At 42.8% G+C, this 18,657-nt stretch overlaps 1 protein-coding gene across 1 annotated transcript; it reads left to right on the forward strand.

The window, feature by feature from the left end:
* The first annotated feature begins 937 nt into the window (after window positions 1–937).
* Window positions 938–16,642, forward strand: LOC310871399 (serine/threonine-protein kinase OSR1-like). Its single transcript, XM_083782890.1, has 18 exons — window positions 938–1,257; window positions 2,962–3,074; window positions 3,753–3,861; window positions 4,693–4,834; window positions 6,084–6,139; window positions 6,255–6,364; window positions 7,348–7,449; window positions 8,777–8,910; window positions 9,162–9,210; window positions 9,337–9,402; window positions 9,848–9,970; window positions 10,825–10,860; window positions 11,048–11,161; window positions 11,986–12,091; window positions 12,257–12,325; window positions 12,831–12,895; window positions 13,689–13,805; window positions 14,931–16,642. The coding sequence occupies exons 1-17, from the start codon at window positions 1,188–1,190 to the stop codon at window positions 13,761–13,763; spliced, it is 1,539 nt and encodes a 512-aa protein (XP_083639016.1). The 5' UTR covers window positions 938–1,187; the 3' UTR covers window positions 13,764–13,805; window positions 14,931–16,642.
* The last annotated feature ends 2,015 nt before the right edge of the window (window positions 16,643–18,657 follow it).

Below are 18,657 nucleotides of genomic sequence, written 5' to 3' on the forward strand. Positions count from 1 at the left end.
AAAAACAAAAAAAAGGTCAAAATTGTGCAGTACTTGTACTGTAAATGTACTTAGTTATGTCTCACCAACTGTGGAATTCCAAAGATTGTGAGTTGCAGAATTGTTGATGAATGCAGTTGTAACAACCTGAGCTGTAAAATTCAAATTGTCTTCCTTTGCTTGCTGTCTGTTTTCCACAACAAGCTATGACTTGTTGTGGAAAAGTCTTCCTCATGCCATTGATGCCAGCCATAGTTTTACTAGTTTCAACAAAACATTCATTTGGCACTGTTCCAGTGACATGGTTTCTTTCATTTCTTTTATTGTTCTCTGCCTGTCCTATTATTAGGCCAGCCAGGCAAAGCAAGGCAAGGCACATTTCAACAACATAAAACATTAAGCAAATTAAGCTAAAAAGGACTTTAGATTATTATTTTTTAATAAAGTAAAAAAAAGTATTTACAGTGCATACTATTTTTGTAAATTATTATTTTAAACCTCAATAATAATTTTCTGGGAGTTTGATACTACCGTTTTCTGACTGGGGCCATTGTAGTCCATTCTCAGCAGGCCAATCCACGGTAAACGAACGGGGTAATTGCGCCCTCTAGTGAAAACCCATCACAGCTAGCTTCAAGTCGTTGCAAAAAAAAAGAAGAAGAAAAAACATACAGCATTGTCTAAAGAAGTTCAGTTGTGTTGAATTAATTGCTATACGCCACTAGTATGCCTGTGTGCAGTGCACTTTCTTTGCTATCAGGGGCAGTAACGTAACGCTATGGATGGATGTACACAGAAAACGGTTGCTTGAGTTGCAGACACAGTATACATTATTATTATTATTATTATTGCCACACCAAACATGGCGGCTTTTTTGGTTCATACAAACAGAAAAAGGGAAGAAGAAGATAATAAATAAATAAAAACCCCGTACGTTTACGTAATGCGCGCACGGGGCGCATGTCGCGTCGCGGCTGTGTTGACATCAGCAGCCAGCCAGGAACTGTCAGGCAGCAGTAGAGGAACCATCCAGCCCAGCATCATCATCCTCCTCCTCCTCCTCCGTAGTAGCTGAATGGAGTGATCAACCACAACGGCAGCGCTCTCTCTCCTCTCCTCTCCTTCTCCTTCAAGACAACAACAACATATCCCTGGGAGTTTAAAGCAGCAACGCTGTTTTAACGGCGCCGCACGAGCAGCTAAACAGGATGGCAGAGGACCAGAACGCCCAGCCCTGGTCAATCGACAAGGATGATTATATTCTCCATGAGGTGATAGGTGAGGAAGCTATAAGCTAACGTTAGCACTGTTGGTAGCTACATGGCTAGCTACCCACCACCAGCATATCATTATCAGGCAGCTAGCGGCTGATAGCTGGCTGCTAGCCGTATGTCTGCTAGTAGCTATCAGCTCAGAGCAGGCCGGTTGTAGTTCATGGGTCACACCATGCAGAAAGCGTTCTAGTGCTGCCTGCACGCAGTCTAGCGCTCTTCGGTCATGGCGAGCCGGGGGAAAGTCCCTCTTTAGAATGAGCTATTAGCTTTGCAAATCTATCTGGACTGCTATTTAGCTAGCACAGTGCTAACGCAAGTTAGCTCACAGACAGGGCTGAAGGGTGAAATGTATGTTGACATGGGTGTGGGTGGTGTTCATTTGCTGGACGTCGTTTAGATTGATTGATTGTTGTGGCAGTTATTATTGACTCAAACGTTTTAGTTTCGTCTCGATTACTTGTTGTGAGTTATTTATTAACGTGACGCCTATAGAACGGGTTAGGTCGACGTGGAAATGCCTGTTGGCTGTGCACTTGCAGTCATTTCTATTGTATTTTGTGTACATTGTCAGTGAGTGACTCACACACTCATGGTGTGTATGACCATGGCGACTTTCAAGAGCGATCAGGGAACATGGTTTACAGTATGTTGAGACTCAAAACTGAGCTGGCCTATTCAGATTGGAATCACATTATGTATTTATTTTATTAATGAGGTTAGTTTGAACCACATTTCCAAGTGGTTGGAAATCCACATCTGAGGATCATGACACTTGAAGCCTGAAGCCTGATTTGTAATAGTTCATCATAATATGATGAACTATTACAAATTGGCCATTTTCTGTGAGTGCACTGTCATATTATGACAGTGCACTCACAGAAAATGGCCAATTGTCTGCAAGATCACAACGTGTTAACAGAGTATAAGTTCAACATTACTCTTGCCTTAGTTGCCTATGTTGTTCGTCGTTACCACAGCAACCAAATGCACGATGTCTGAAATACCGGTAGGTACACACACATCCAGTCTGATGATCTGATCACTTGCAAATAACAGTGTGGACTCAGTCCTAAAGTAAAGTATTTGAGAAACATAATTTTGGACTTGCCTGCAGACAGTGCTGTCTGACTCTGAACAAAGCTTATGACACCTGATCACATCCACTGGATCATCACAGATTCAGGAGCATTCATAGTCATACTGCAACCCCATCTCGGAGGAATACGGCAAAATAGCACGGAAGTCAGTACATGCACTCCTAGAAACCCCCCAAATCCGTACATATTTCACGACTACTGTTTTGACCGTGATCAGGCGTGGCTTTCACTAGTATGGTAGTGCTATTTCACCGTGGCTGGGTCGGGCTGGGTGAGTTCGGGTTTGACATTATTTACTATTCTGTCCATATCGCAACGCTCGACACGGCAACTTGCTGCGCTTTATCGCGCTCAGTGGTGTGCGTCAAGTTCGGTAGAGACGGCGCCCTCCTCCATGGGGAGGATTTCAGTGTCATATGTAGATTATGTATGGATTGTTGGGGTTTCTAGGCGTGTATGTACGGAATTGCAATTCCGTGCTATTTCACCGTGTTTTGGTGAGACTGGGTAGCATTACTGACTTGTTCCATCAATTAAAGGCTCCCCCTTGAACTGGCCCTATGTTTGTCCTTCTAATGTTGTGCCATGTCCTCCCTCCACTCTCCTCCCAGGGAGTGGTGCCACAGCTGTGGTCCAGGCAGCCTACTGTGAGCCCCGAAAGGAGAAGGTGGCCATCAAGCGTATCAACCTGGAAAAATGTCAGACCAGCATGGATGAGCTTCTGGTAAAAATGACAGATGGCAGAAAAAAGTAGCAAGTTCAGTCCATAGTCTGTAGTCTGTACAACACATTTTCTGTTTAGTTTAGTTTAATATACAGTAACATATCCCTAGCCTGGATAGTTGATTCTCCCAGCAGCCCCATGATCTTAATTAAGGGTGTCTTGGCCTAGTAGCCTTGTGGCGACATTACCTTAGTCACTCCTTGGGTATCCAGGGCTTGATTCCCTGCTCACTGCTGAAGTAGGTTAAGCAGTCTAAAGCAACAAAGGAAGAATTGTCTTCTTCAGGCTATAGTGAACTGAGATTATAGACTAGAGTTGACATTGACTATATTTAGAGATTATTTCAGTCAAACAGTTAGTCTATAATATGTTAGTGCTGCACAATTATTTTCCGCCACAAGAATTGAGTAGTTGGTGCCTGGAGCCAACTACTGTGGCTTTAAAGTTTAAACAGACATCATTAAAGTGCTTGACTTAAACCTCTCTTGTAGCAAGAGAGAGGAGTAACTGAATGAATCGGACACCCAACTAGTGTGCACGATTCTTGCTCAAATTTAGAAATGAGATCGCATGGGTGTCTGATTCTAGATTCTAATCGATTAATTGTGCAGCAGTGCTACTATGCGTCTCAATTTTGTATATTTTATTTGTTCCTCTGGATTGTTATTGTACCTGCAGAAAGAGATCCAAGCTATGAGCCAGTGTCACCATCGAAACATTGTATCCTATTACACCTCCTTTGTGGTGAAGGATGAACTGTGGTTGGTGATGAGACTACTCAGTGGTGGTGAGTATTCTTGTACTGTCAGAGAAACCTTTTTCTTTTCTTTGTTTACGTGACTTGCCCTCTGCTAACTCTTATCTTGAACTTGACTTTCTGCAGGCATATCTACCATTTTTCATATCTCTGAACACTTGGACAGAGTGTATGAACTTCTCACAATACACACTTTACCTCGTTCGTGGTCTGACAGAGTTTTATGAATATGTACACTTTATCCCAGTGTCGTACTTTTAATTTGTTACCCTGCTACTTTCTGGTATGCAGTACTGCATCTACCCAGAGAGGAAATGTCGCACCATTAATTGTGTCCATAAAATGAGAGTGCTATCCTGTGATAGCACTCTTGTGTGTGCGTTTGAGTTCTATCATGCACAGTACATGATTAGATGTGGGAGATGATGAGTTGAAAAATACCATAATTCTGGCCTAAATGTTGACGATCTTAAATAAAGTCTTAAATTTTGCCCCTTTGTTCTGAACTTCCTTTGTTTACACAGTTGTACGTCATGTTCAAAATGTGTTTAACCAAAAGTAAGCCTGATTTATACTCTTGCTGTATGATGGTGTCACACAGCAGAAATAGCCGATCTACAAGATCGCAAGGTGTTGCATCATCATCACGATGCGCTGTGAGCTTGTAGAGCTGCTTTTAAAATAAATAAAATCCCCTCCCTTTTTGAACGAATTGGCCCGGGCGTGAGCATTTAGTGACATTGAGAATCCGTTCATGTATCAAATAAATCACTCTCTCTCTCTCTCTCATCGGCCCTGCTATTAAAGAAATCGCGGTGCACTCAGCCAGATGAAATAAATCTTCCCCACCCTGTATCTCAGGCTCTGTGTTGGACATCATCAAGCATACCATCTCGCGTGGCGAACACAAGAACGGCGTGTTGGACGAGGGCTGCATCGCCACCATCCTCAGAGAAGTATTGGAGGCACTGGAATACCTGCATAAAAATGGGCAGATTCACAGGTGAGGCACACAACTGCAAGGTCTCCCTACCTGGATGCATGTATATATCTTTTCCTGTAAGACACAATCATTGCTAACAAATTTCTCAACTGGATTAGTACTGACTGAGTCTTTCATTTCTGTTCTATTGTGTGTACTAGTCCTCTGGCTTTCACGTCGACCAAGGTTCTTCAATATTTAAACCACTGGAAATGCATTATTTAGGAGGTTTGTTTTACATAACCATCCTTCCCAGGAACACAGTGAACCTCCACTGAGACGCAGGGTAGTGAATAAAGGCCTGTGAGTGCAGCTGTCAAGTGTAATTGATTTAATGGTTCCATGCCGTCATACCAGCTCAGTGGCCTTGTGGTTAGAGTGTCCGCCCTGAGACTGGGAGGTCGTGGTTCGATCCCCGGCCAGGTCATACCAAAGACTATAAAAATGGGACCCAATGCCTCCCTGCTTGACACTCAGCATCAAGGGTTGGATTGGGGGTAAATTCCTGCGACATACTAGCGTCATGTCCAGGGGGAGTACTTGTACATCAAGCTGCCTCACACTACAGAAACAGGAGATAGGCTCCTGCCCTGTGGGCCTCATGGCTCGGCAAGGCTACTTACTATGCCGTCATACTGTAATGGCTCTGTTTGAAAAGCACTGTTCTGCTGAAGGCTAACGGCAATTAATTTGCAATGTTTTTCAACTGCAGCATTGTGAGAATTATATTATAATTTCTCCCAAGTAGATAAACCCAGTTGAAGAGTCAAATTTGTATTCTGATACATTACTGCGTGCATCAATGCCATTTGATGATGTGTGTGGTCATTGCCTTTGCACAATTGTAGTGGTAGCTTAGCTGCTGATTTGCTTACTTGTTTGCATGTTAACAAGCAACTGAAAAGGGCTGGGCTTGGCGTTTGGGATTATAAAGGATATTTGCAGAACAGATCAGATCAGGAGATAATCCACTTAATTCCTTAGTGCAGATTTGGCCAAATGTATGTAAACACAGCAGGGGTGGGTTAAGATCCGGTAGATCAGGAGTTGCAAATCTTTTTCAACTCGAGACTTGTATTCCTGAGAGAGCATCGCAAAGTTGCTGGGCATTTTTACGAATAACATTCGGACATGTAAAGCAAAAGTCGCAGGTTTTGATCCAATGGCTTCGTGCGTTCACTTCATTCACAGCCATGTGTCCTTGAGGAAGACTCAGACACACTAAAGTAAAAATCTAGACTCGGTCATTGATGTACCTCTTCATATACAGGGATCTGAAGGCTGGAAATATTCTTCTTGGTGACGATGGCTCAGTGCAAATCGCTGGTACAGTGCTATTATTATTTTCTGTTTATCGTCATCTCAAAATGTGATTCACTTTGTGATTCAATGTGTCCTCATTCACACACGCTTTCTCTCCCTGACAACACACCGTGCCCAGACTTTGGTGTGAGTGCCTTCTTAGCAGCTGGAGGAGACATGACCAGAAACAAAGTGCGGAAGACATTTGTTGGTACACCTTGCTGGATGGCCCCGGAGGTCATGGAGCAGGTCTGTAGACTGGTTTCTCGCATGCCTTTTGCTCCCATTTAGTCCAATAATTAAATGGCAAAGATTGGACAAAATTGGATTATTTTGTTTCTCATCTGATTCTGAGGTTTAGGTCTACTAGCCAGGATAGAAAATCTACCCTAATCTGCTCACTGCTAATAACCTAAATTTGCCTTAATCCAAGATGGCCCTATTGATAACCTATTATAAAGGCAATATTTTCTAAATTTCATTATGCTTTAAGTAGCATGTGACGTGTCAAACTAAAGGGTTTTCATGATTCTGAATCCATTCCAAGCATTGGCTTTGCACAAAAAACACTCCATAAAAACGGCCATAGCTGTCATCACAAATGTGATGAGGTCAGAACATTTTGGGGACATTTGGGTAAGTGGCTATGGCCAAATTTAGTCCAAGGAGTGTTTTTAATGCTTGGAATGGATTCAGATTCAGATACCTTTATTTGCCATTGTGTAAAACACATAGGAATTTGCTTTGACATTTGACATGTGTGCATTTCTTATTCCTTTTTTCACATATAACGAGAAAACAACAACAACACAAATACAACACCGTGCAGGAAGTATAAATATAAAGTGCAGAGTTTATGGAATAGTGCAAAACATGTCCGGTGACACTCCCTAGGGGGCAGGGGTGGGAGGGAAACCAGAGTCATTTAGCAGCCTGGCGGCTGGATTCAGAGTCATGAAAACCCCCTAGTTTGACACGTCACATGCTACTTAGAAATTTAGAAAATATTGCTTTTACAATAGGGCCATCTTGGATTAAGGCAAATTAGCAGTATTATCAGTGAGCAGATTATGGTAGATGTTTTTATCCTGGCTAGTAGACCTAATGTCCTGTCAGAATCAGGTGAGAAACAAAATAATCCAACCTGAGAGGAATTCTTTTACTTTATTTACTGGACTAATTCTCAAATGTCTCCTCGCTACAACATGACCTCCAACCTACTCCATCTGCAGGTACGAGGTTACGACTTCAAAGCTGACATCTGGAGCTTCGGTATAACAGCCATTGAACTGGCCACCGGAGCTGCACCGTATCACAAGTACCCACCCATGAAGGTACATGACTTCCCAATACAATACAATACTTCCCAGTACTGCCCAATAGTAGCGCATTTACACCAGTGTTGATTTTGTCGACTAATACTATCAGAACACATCTAAGTAAGTACATTTTATTTATAGAGCACCTTTCGAAACAATGTTACAAAGTGCTGTACAACAAGGTAAAACAATCATGTTAAACAAGGGCATGAAACAAACAATAGAAGGTAAAACATTGAGATGCAAATACTTCAAGTAAAAATACATCATAAAATAAAGTGCTGACGAAATAAATACGTTTTTAACAAGTTCTTAAAACCGTCGACAGACTCTGCATTCTTTAGCTCAAGACGGTACACAGAGGCATCCAATACATCACACGACTTTCACAAAAAAGCAGGTTTATGTTTTGGGCATAAGAAATGGGCATAAGTGTGTTTGCACACATTTTTCAGGACGTGAATGTCAGGAGCACGGAAAAAGAATAATCAACCTCATGTAATGTCAATCACGTTTGCACACTGCCGCCAAATATTGCATCCGAGTTTTTGAACCGGGGTCGATTTTTATCAGTTTTTCACAGCTGTCTTGACCCGTTCACATACTGTAGCTAGACATGGTCTTTCATCCTTTGAGCAGTGCTGTGTCCTTCCAGACCAACATGATCTGCGCTGAGAAGTTCATCATCTCGTTGAAGAGCTTCATGAAGTACTTTATGAAAATCCCGAGTGGGTGTGAAAATAGGCAGCAGCGCACGCAACACACACACACACACAAAGAAGTGGAAGAATGCAGAGTGAGTGAAACAGAGAGGGGAGATAGAAAAACATCGCATCTAATCGACTTCTAGTGAAGCAGGGACCCACTGTTCATTAAACCTTTAAAAAAATAATGATGGGATCAGGGGATCACCCTCACTGCTGCTGCTCCACTCCACTTCGTTCTGTGAAAACATTGCTACGAATATATATATATTACGCATCACACTACGCATCACACATGGGACACAAAGCGTGTCCTATGTGCAAATTCCTTTTTGTGTGAACACATGAATACAGAGTCGAGAGAGCTCAATCTTATTCAAAAGTAAATTACTATCTACATAGGATTTGATCACCTTATCTTAGTGTCAAATGTACCCGCTTGATATTGATGTATTGATTGATGCTGTTTTTTTTACTACAGCACTTTGGTCGATGACAGTCCTTTTTAAATGTGCCTTATAAATAAAGTTGGATTTGATTTATAGCGTTGGTCTAATGTAATTAGTTCATATTGGTAGAAGAGTGGGTAAATACTCCTACCATGTGGAGTAATGCAGGTGATTTATGCATGTTGGCAGGTGCTGATGCTGACCCTGCAGAATGATCCGCCAATGCTGGAGACCGGCATCACAGACAAGGACATGGTGAAGAAATATGGCAAGTCCTTTAGGAAGATGATCTCCCTGTGTTTACAAAAAGATCCCGAGAAAAGGTCAGTGACTCAACGCAGGTGACAGGGTTTGCTAGCCCTGAAACATGTCATGATTATCACGCTCGTGAAGTGCGAGCGTCATGTGAACCATGGCTAAGGGTTTGCCAGTGTTTGCATGTCCTTGTTCGGCATGGTCTCTTCTTTGAGTCTCCATTGTATATAAAAAAACAATCATGTATTTGTGTCTCCCGATGCCTAATTCCTTATTGCCTGACCTGTACAAAGAGTTCTGCATGTTGTTGTTTTCACAGGCCTACTGCTGCTGAATTGTTAAAACACAAATTCTTCCAAAAAGCCAAGGTAAGCCACATGCCGATAAAATAAATGGATCAAATATATCCATAAATAATTTGAACGTTCATTTAAATTTCAAACGCATCTTCGGAGGAATACTTTTAAGGTGTACTTCTGTCTTTTCTGCGACAGACCAACGACTACTTGAAAGAGACGCTTCTTCACAGGGGCCCCACGATGTCGGATCGGGCCAAAAAGGTTTGTGTCCCCCCCCCCCCCCCCCCCCCCCCCACTGACGCACACAAATATATGTTTTAATTTACCCATTGACCCATTTTGGGCGGGAACCCCTTTTGGTGTTAGCATTATGTTATGCTTTAGCTATTGAAAAATAGCAGATCTCAAGCTTGTAGGTCTGCTATTTTTGAAAAATCGTGAAAATGTGGCGCAAATCTTTGAATTTATATTCTTTCAGAGCGAACGCTTTTAACTCAAATCTTTGCTTCTGGGGGTGGGGTTCCCTGGAACAACATATTTTCAGATGGGGGTCGGCGGCCAATTACAGATAATTCTTGGGTTTCCTTGACATGAAAATGTTTGATTGAGGTTTTTCAGAAAACTGTCAGGATCCAGAAGACATTTTGTAGAATCTTTTCTCTGGTCGAAATGGGTTATTAATCATGTCTTATCCGTTGTCCTCCAGGTGCGTCGTGTGCCCGGCTCCAGCGGGCGCCTCCACAAGACGGAGGACGGGGAGTGGGAGTGGAGCGACGACGAGCTGGACGAGGAGAGTGAGGAGGGGAAGGCGGCGGTGGCCGCTCTGCGGGTGAGGAGGCCGGACGCCACTTTTCTCTCGCATGCAGTGATGTGAATAGGTTTTCAATGTAATGAGTCCCGGGATGCAGGATGGTCTTTTAGATGAGTCCCAGGGACATTTTATGAGCCCCACTACAACGACATTACTGTACATGCTGAGTACAGTAGTGCATCCTGTGAGGCTGTTGTTTTATTGTGTCCCTTAACTATAAACTGCTCTTTGGGATGCAAAATGCACTCTATTTTAATCTCTGCGCATGTCAGCCCCCCCCCCCCCCCCCCAGCCCTATTGTTCACAATGTGAATAACTCTGTTTTGAAACACAGAGATGAAAGTAAAACTTGGAGTCCCTGGTTTTAGAAAGTAGAATTTGAAGAGTATAAACTAGACTCGACCAGAGGCTGATAAATAATGGCCTATACGTTGGCCAGACTGATATGTCGGTCTGGCTCTAGTATAAACGCTGCATGGTTCTTGGAGCTCTTTCTATGATCGCTTCCAATCGCATGACTGTTCTAAAATATGTATTATGTTGTTGTATCCTCATGCTTAATTCCTTTAATTCATGTCTGGATGTTCTGGGATGGGTTTTTTATTCTTTGGTTATCTTTACTGTGATTTCATTTTATCCTGGCTATTATGGGTTTAACCACTTGAACCCTAACATCCCTGTTCTGGTGGTTATGAGCTTGTAGATCTGCTACGGTGAACGAGCAGACCAAGTACACAGTCAACCCCAGTCAACATAGGGTTTAAGTGGTTAAACTCAGACAATCCTACAATACAGACCATCCCATAGTTGGGGTGGATTGAAGGAGAATTGCATGTCTTTAATCCTGCCAATCTGTCATGTCCATCCTGCAGTCACCCAGGGTGAAGGACGGATCACAGAATATGGAGGTGAGCCAAATATGTAGTGGACATGACCTGACAAACTTGATTTACCCATAATGCCTTGAATCAAAAGATCTGCATGACAATCTGATGTTCCCTAATCTTTGTTTAATTTCTTCATTTAATTTACGTGACACATGAAAACAAACCAACTCAATTTGTGTGTGTGTGCGTGATTTCGCACCCTTTTTAGCTCTTCCCGCCCACAGCTGGCACCACAGGTCTTTCTGTTCCAGCCCAGGAGGGCAGTGAGAATGCTGGTGGAGAGGCTGGCTCTGCTCAGGCAGCGAGTCCCTCACACGGACAGGTACGGCTAATGCACATTATGTTGGGTCTTTTGACTGTCAATAGATGAGTCACAATCAGGAAGTTAAAAAATAAATCGCACCTGTGCAAACTGCGAGCGGTGCAACTATACTTGTTTGTGTGTGTGTGTGTGTGTGTGTGTGTGTGTGCGCACGCACGCACGCACGCGCGCCGAGCCCTCCATCGTTGCTTCCAGTCATCCCGGTTGTCCATACATCCACTTATGTTAGTATGGGATGTCCTTGTGACCGGTGCCCGTGTGTTGGTTCCCACAGCACTAGTTTGCTGGCTGGCAGCTCTTGGTGTCTTTGGCAGTGTCCTGCTAGTCTCATTCTCCTGGCTGATGTTTTCTGGCTCACCCTTTGTGTTGGTAACTGGTAGCTGTTTGGCAAGTATTCATAGTATTCATTGGACAATTAGTTGGGCACCTACCTTACGTTGGTGTGGAGAAGTGGGTCAACTGGTAGTAGTTTGGCCAGCTTGCTCTTCTGTCTGAGTTCCGTCTCCAGTTCATTGACCCTGTGCCTGCCTCCCTGCAAGAAGCACATTTTTGGTTTTCAGGTCCATGACTGCACTCATGTTTTATTAAAGCAACAATAAATTATGTATGTCATGTGAGTCATCGTTGCAACAATGTCTAGACGACTACTACAAAAATCCAATCCATACTTGTACACAGTTTTCTCACTCTTGAGTTGAATTTGAGGCATCAACCAATGGCTTTCCCTTCTCTTGTTCAAATATTACGTACTGTATGTATGTACTGTATGTGTCTTTCAACTGTGAACGCTGCATTCCAAACACCATCTTTGTGCCTTGCTACAGGACCCAGCAGCACCGGGCACCAATGTCCCCATCAGCCTGGTTCTGAGGTTAAGGAACCTGAAGAAGGAACTCAATGACATCCGATTTGAGTTCATGTCTGGCAGAGGTAATGTTTAATAACATTATAATGTAAGTGCAGGACTTAACACTCATGTTCCCTTTCCTGTCTTCCTCTGTCCACATCATCCACTAATGGTTTTTATTCATGTTACCCTTTTCTGTCTTTCTCTGTCCTGTCTATCCCTCCATCTTTCTCTGTCTTTGCTCTCAGACTCAGCCGACGGGGTGTCTCAGGAGTTGGTCTCGGCCGGTCTGGTCGATGGGAAGGACTTAGTCGTTGGTAAGTAAATGCTCTGTATTCATCAGATCAAACACCAGCAGCCCTGGAGAATAATTATGTCAAATCACCAGCATCCTCATTCAGACTGACTTTTCCTCTTTAAATAACACAGGGGTGTTGCTCATTCCACGATTGCACGATTCTTACAAGTTATACCTCGTCGTATGAAATACAATATCAATTGGTATTATTGAAGGGGAGAAATAATCGACCGAAGTTAAGTTTCAGAAAGGTTTTTGAGGAGTTATAATGGTAAATGGTTTTAGATCTCATTTGATTATTGTTATGATTTATTTTACACAAGACTAGAATTAAAAGGTTTATTGGCTTTTTCCCCCCGCAAGTATATGTAATAAAAGGTTATTGATTTGAGTTGTAAGATCTTGTCAACTAACTGCATTATGTACTGGGCAAAATGAACAACCAGCATGATGTACTTTAATGTTTAGAGTCAATGTTTTTAGTATTAAGATATTGTAATCTCTTCCTGCCTCTCTTCTTTCAGTTGCTGCCAATTTGCAAAAGATTGTTGATGATCCTCTGAACAACAGAAATGTGACCTTCAAACTGGTCAGTACATTAACGTAATTTGTTGTGAGGTTATAGATTGGTTTCTTTTTTTGTGCTATTTCTTTTTTTTTCTCTTTTCTTTCCTAAAATCTTTATCCCACAATTTTGCAACTCATGTTTTCACCCAGTGTCAATGATCTAATGTAATCCTGGGCGCTACACTTCCTCTGCCAACCTGGGGGGGCAGCGGACTGACCTCATGCTTCCTTCTATTCATGAGGAGTCCAAGCTGCTTCTTTTCACCTGACAGGGGGGGGGGGATTCCCCTGGCTGGACGTAGCGTGTGGAAGGAACACGTTATTCCGATCAGGCTTTTAGAGACCAGGATTACTGCATGTTTTTTGTGAGGGTACCTACCAACCCTCGTAGCGCGCCACTCGTTGGCACGCTATGAGCTTGTAGATCTGCTATTTTTCAATAGCTAAATTATAACTATGTTTAAAACACCAAAAGGGGTTCCCGCCCAAAATGGGTTAACATTAGCCTCTGTTGTCGGTGGCTCCTTTCGTGCTCCGGCGGTGCAGAGACTTCCGCGCAGATCGGCTATTTTCACCGTTTGTGATGACGCACACACGGCCACTCGTTATTACGCGCTGGAGCCACTGTTTTTTTTTAAGGTCGGTTTGGCACATTTTGTTGTTCCCCCTCGGCGTGTTGCCCTACTCGCAGTGCGTATTGCGCGTATAGGTAGCGACGGCACTGACCTTTTAGTACTTATTCTTATTAATTATTTTGTCAGACAGAATGTGATGGTGCTTTTGTACTACTGAAGTCCGTTCCTCTCTCCTACTAGGCATCAGGCTTGGACGAGTCTGAGATTCCAGATGACGTCAAACTCTTGGGATTCGCCCAGCTCAGCATCAGCTAACTCAGAGCAGAGCCAACAACAAAAGGACAAACAACAAAAATGGTATTGCACAGCTGCATTGTACTCAATTCCTAGAAACCACTACTGCCAAAGAGAAGGGGAGAGAGAGAGAGAGAGAGAGAGAGAGGGAGAGGTGGAGAGGTCATCCCGGCGGGAGTGGGAATCTTACTGCAGGGTGCATGTGGACCACGTCTGGAAATAAGGGGCCCAGTTTGACACAGGAATCACACGTGAGAAGTTTACAGTGCGCCTACAGTAACACGGGAGGACGGACGCAATCAACTACATACATTATCAATTACCCTTTTTCCTTTTTCTTTCTCTTCATTACATTAAGCACAATCCAAACCAACTCCTGCCAGTACTGGACGTGATTGCCTTTCTTATTATTAGCCGTGCCACAGAACTCGCGAGAGTGTCATGCCACTTTTATTTGGCATCTTACGCTTATTTGTGAAGTGTAAACGCAAGCCTTAGTTTGTGAAGCGATGGGATATTTTACAGGTGTGATAAATTAAGAATGAGTCCATTTTTTGGTGATTTATTGGCTGTATTTTGTGTTTGGATAGTGGATACCCACAAAGCAAGCATTAGTCCGTCCTAACACTGATAACAAAACGAGTCATAGACAACCTACCAACCAACACTATCGTAAACCTAATATTTAAAACCTTCAATTGTGGTACATTCCGATTACAGTCATTACTGTGACTTCAGCGCCTGGGAGTGTGTATTATTAATTAATACACGCTCACTATCATAAATATAATGCAGTGCTATGGATACCTTCCACCATGATATGATATCATGAGTTTGTGGTGGTTTTTATCGAAGAGTAATGTGAATTTATGCCTCTTAACCCATTCTGACCGGGCACCCATTTTGGTGTCGGCATCATGTTATGCTTTAGCTATTGAAAAATAGCAGATCTACAAGCTCATATCGCGCCACCGAGTGGCGTGATACGAGCTTGTAGGTCTGCTATTTTTGAAAAAAATCGAAGAGCGACTGACATTTTTAGAATCTGATCTCAGGTCAGAATGGGTTCATCAGGACCAGTGCGTGTCCGGCGGAAACCTGGTATGAATCTGATCTCAGGTCAGAATGGGTTAATAATATATATGTACACTATGAAATAGCAGACATTGCTCTCTCCCATGCGTGTAGGCACACGGTGCCTCCATGTCAGCAGAGTGGCTCTTCCATAGGTATTCAAGGAAAGGATCAACGTCTGAATTGAGACCAAGCTAAGTTTCTCGTACTATGCAATATATATTTTACTTTCTCGTCGTCTGTGACCACTGGTTGTTGCTGTTATTTTCACTGAGGTTAAAACCATTATGCTTTTCAATTCCGCACACTGACTCCCCTGTAGGAATTCATGAACGGTCAACAACCACCATAGCTCGGCTAGCATGACTGGCATGATGGCTAATGCTCTAGTCTGTCTTTCCAACTGCAAGTGCACTCCCAGTACAGACAACCTCCTGGCTGTGGCAGTACTGGTCTGGACCCCCTATACTATAGCTTTGCATGTGAACCAAATGTCACCTTCCCTGTGAAACAATGATTACCTGATAACGGCACCTTTCACCCCCCCCCCCCCCCCCCCCCATCTCAATTATCATTGTTGGTGACCGTTCGCATTCGTTCACTTTCAACGTAGCATCCATATTTTGGGAATGTCAGATGGAAATTGTAAAAGAAAAAAAGAAAAGTGCTAAAATGTACAGATGAGCTGTTTTTGCCGCGAGGCGAGCGGCGTCATTGTACAATATGAAACGGGGCTTAAGTGATTGGATAAATTATTATAAACGTATAATGTGAGCAGCAGGGGTGACATCAATCAATCCAGTGCTCTGGTTGGTTGAAAGCAGACCCGGTTCCCATCGCATCGCAGCTATAATAATGTTGGAAATTGACCCGTACTGAATGTCCTCCAGAGTATGCGCGTGGTGAAAACTGAGCAAATTGTTATATCAAATTATGAAATATATAACTTTGTGACGTCCTCGGAAAGCTATAATGTGTCTCTTCTCAATAGGCAAGTGAATTGGTTGATAATAATGCGTTATATCCGTCTCCAAATGCTTCACACACTCACCGAAAAACAAATCATTTTTGTCACTCCCACTTAGCTGTAAGGTTGTTTTGTACCGCGAGCCGGAGCCCGTACAGTAGCTCATAGTTCAGGTACTGTTTGTAAATGGTGTATTTAAAAGATATTGCACAAATTATATGTTCAATTGGCACCTTTTTCATATGTTAATATGCTTATTTTAGTGTTACAGGGGGCTTGTAATCACATATTTGGTGCTTTGATGTCATGATGATATGCAGTTCTGGACACAGAAATGTGTCCAGGATATGTCTGACGATAAAGAATTAAAAGAACAAAAAAGGTACAAAGCGACATGACAAGTACACGTACACCATTTTCTCGCTGTGTGGTAAAATGATTGAAATATACAGTAGTTAAAAAATATGTGCATTCTATTTTTTCTATTTTCTTTTTCTTCTTTTTTCCACTAATTGTTGGCTAATCATAATGCCACTGCCTCAGTGTGAAATCTTGGAATGGTAATTATTCTGCGCAACGCAATTAGTAGGCTATTGATTGGCAACATATGATTTTCTGTTTTCTATTTCTTTTAGACAAGTTTTTGTTTTGAGTGGCTTATCAGAAAATCTTAAAATCATAAAATGCCTATGTTTTGAAAATGGACATTTGTGGTTGAATTCTACACCTTGCCATCCATACGACATACAGTTCCCTTGCAAAATTATCTAAATTTGTTGTTGGTAATTGTCAAAAACGAAAAGCGAAAAATGATTTTCAGTAGATGAATAAATTAAGTCACATGTTGGACTTCAAATAATTGAGTTGGTGATTTCATTGAATGATTGGCTGGACCAACACGGCCAGCATGTCTGTTGTGGTTTGGGTTGACCATCCGAGTCTTCCTCCATGAGTCACCAGTCCATCCGAGTCTTCCTCCATGAGTCACCAGTCCATCCGAGTCTTCCTCCATGAGTCACCAGTCCATCTGAGTGGTCACCATGAGTCACCAGTCCATCTGAGTGGTCACCATGAGTCACCAGTCCATCTAGTGGTCCTCCATGAGACACCAGTCCATCTGAGTGGTCACCATGAGTCACCAGTCCATCCGAGTCTTCCTCCATGAGTCACCAGTCCATCTGAGTGGTCACCATGAGTCACCAGTCCATCCGAGTCTTCCTCCATGAGTCACCAGTCCATCTGAGTGGTCACCATGAGTCACCAGTCCATCTAGTGGTCCTCCATGAGACACCAGTCCATCTGAGTGGTCACCATGAGTCACCAGTCCATCTGAGTGGTCCATGAGTCACCAGTCCATCCGAGTCTTCCTCCATGAGTCACCAGTCCATCTGAGTGGTCACCATGAGTCACCAGTCCATCTAGTGGTCCTCCATGAGACACCAGTCCATCTGAGTGGTCACCATGAGTCACCAGTCCATCCGAGTCTTCCTCCATGAGTCACCAGTCCATCTGAGTGGTCACCATGAGTCACCAGTCCATCCGAGTCTTCCTCCATGAGTCACCAGTCCATCTGAGTGGTCACCATGAGTCACCAGTCCATCTGAGTGGTCACCATGAGTCACCAGTCCATCCGAGTGGTCCTCCATGAGTCACCAGTACATCTGAGTGGTCCATGAGTCACCAGTCCTGAGTGGTCCATGAGTCACCAGTCCATATAGTGGTCCTCCATGAGACACCAGTCCATCCCAGTCGTCCTCCATGAGTCACCAGTCCATCCAAACCAAAGGGGTGAGTATCAGCTGAGGTGCACGCACAGAGAACATGTCAACACCAGGCCACATTGCACATATGCTTCTAGTTTATCCCATTTTTTACCTGAGATCAGATTCTAAAAATGTCTTCTACATCCTGACAGTTTTCTGAAAAAGCTATGTTTCTATGTCAGTGGTTCTTCTAAAGCATAACGTAATGCTAACACCAAAAGGGGTTATTAGACGGAGAAATATATACCGTATGAACAGGTATATATTTGTACATACAGTCGGTCTCTCTCAGATACACTAGTCGGTGGTCATATCATGGCTATAAATAATGTAATGTTCTCTGGTGTAATACGTTGTTTTTGTACTGTGCAGGTCAATGCAATTTGTGATAATGAATTGGAAATATTCTGTGGTCTAATCTTGCTAGCGCATACATATCCCAAATCGTATGGTCTATATGACTGTTCAAATGCCCCAAATAAATGAGGATTTATTACTAATCCTCATGTTTCTAGCGTGTCGTTTTTTAATCAAATGTAGCTTAACCATAACTCTGATGCTCTGCTACTTAGTACATATTACTATTGGTATTGCAACAGATGCACTACAATTGCTGGTGAACACAGTGGCACTGACTGACACATGGGCCACAATGTCTCACATTGCTCCGCACAAGGTCCAATCCAACTGGGTTTTGACCCATGCAGCATGCAGTCTTGTTTCTTTGCATTTACCCACACAAAAGTTGCATATTATGACTATAGAGACGTATATTTCTGTTCACTTTTCAAAATATATTACCTTCAAAAGCTGTGAGCACAAATAATCTGACGCACGTGGTATCCGTTGTAACACTTTACGTGATGTAAAGGCAAAAAATACAGGCGGTGCAAAATGTCTTAGTATGGTTACATGGTGTGATAAATGTCTTAGTATGGTTACATGGTGTGATAAATGTCTTAGTATGGTTACATGGTGTGATAAATGTCTTAGTATGGTTACATGGTGTGATAAATGTCTTAGTATGGTTACATGGTGTGATAAATGTCTTAGTATGGTTACATGGTGTGTGGTAACTTCACAGCTTCTGACAATCTCAAACAGGACACGA

This window comes from Protomyctophum parallelum (genome assembly GCF_964188405.1).
Source record: "Protomyctophum parallelum genome assembly, chromosome: 14".
In the NCBI taxonomy this organism is placed as follows: Eukaryota; Metazoa; Chordata; class Actinopteri; order Myctophiformes; family Myctophidae; genus Protomyctophum; species Protomyctophum parallelum.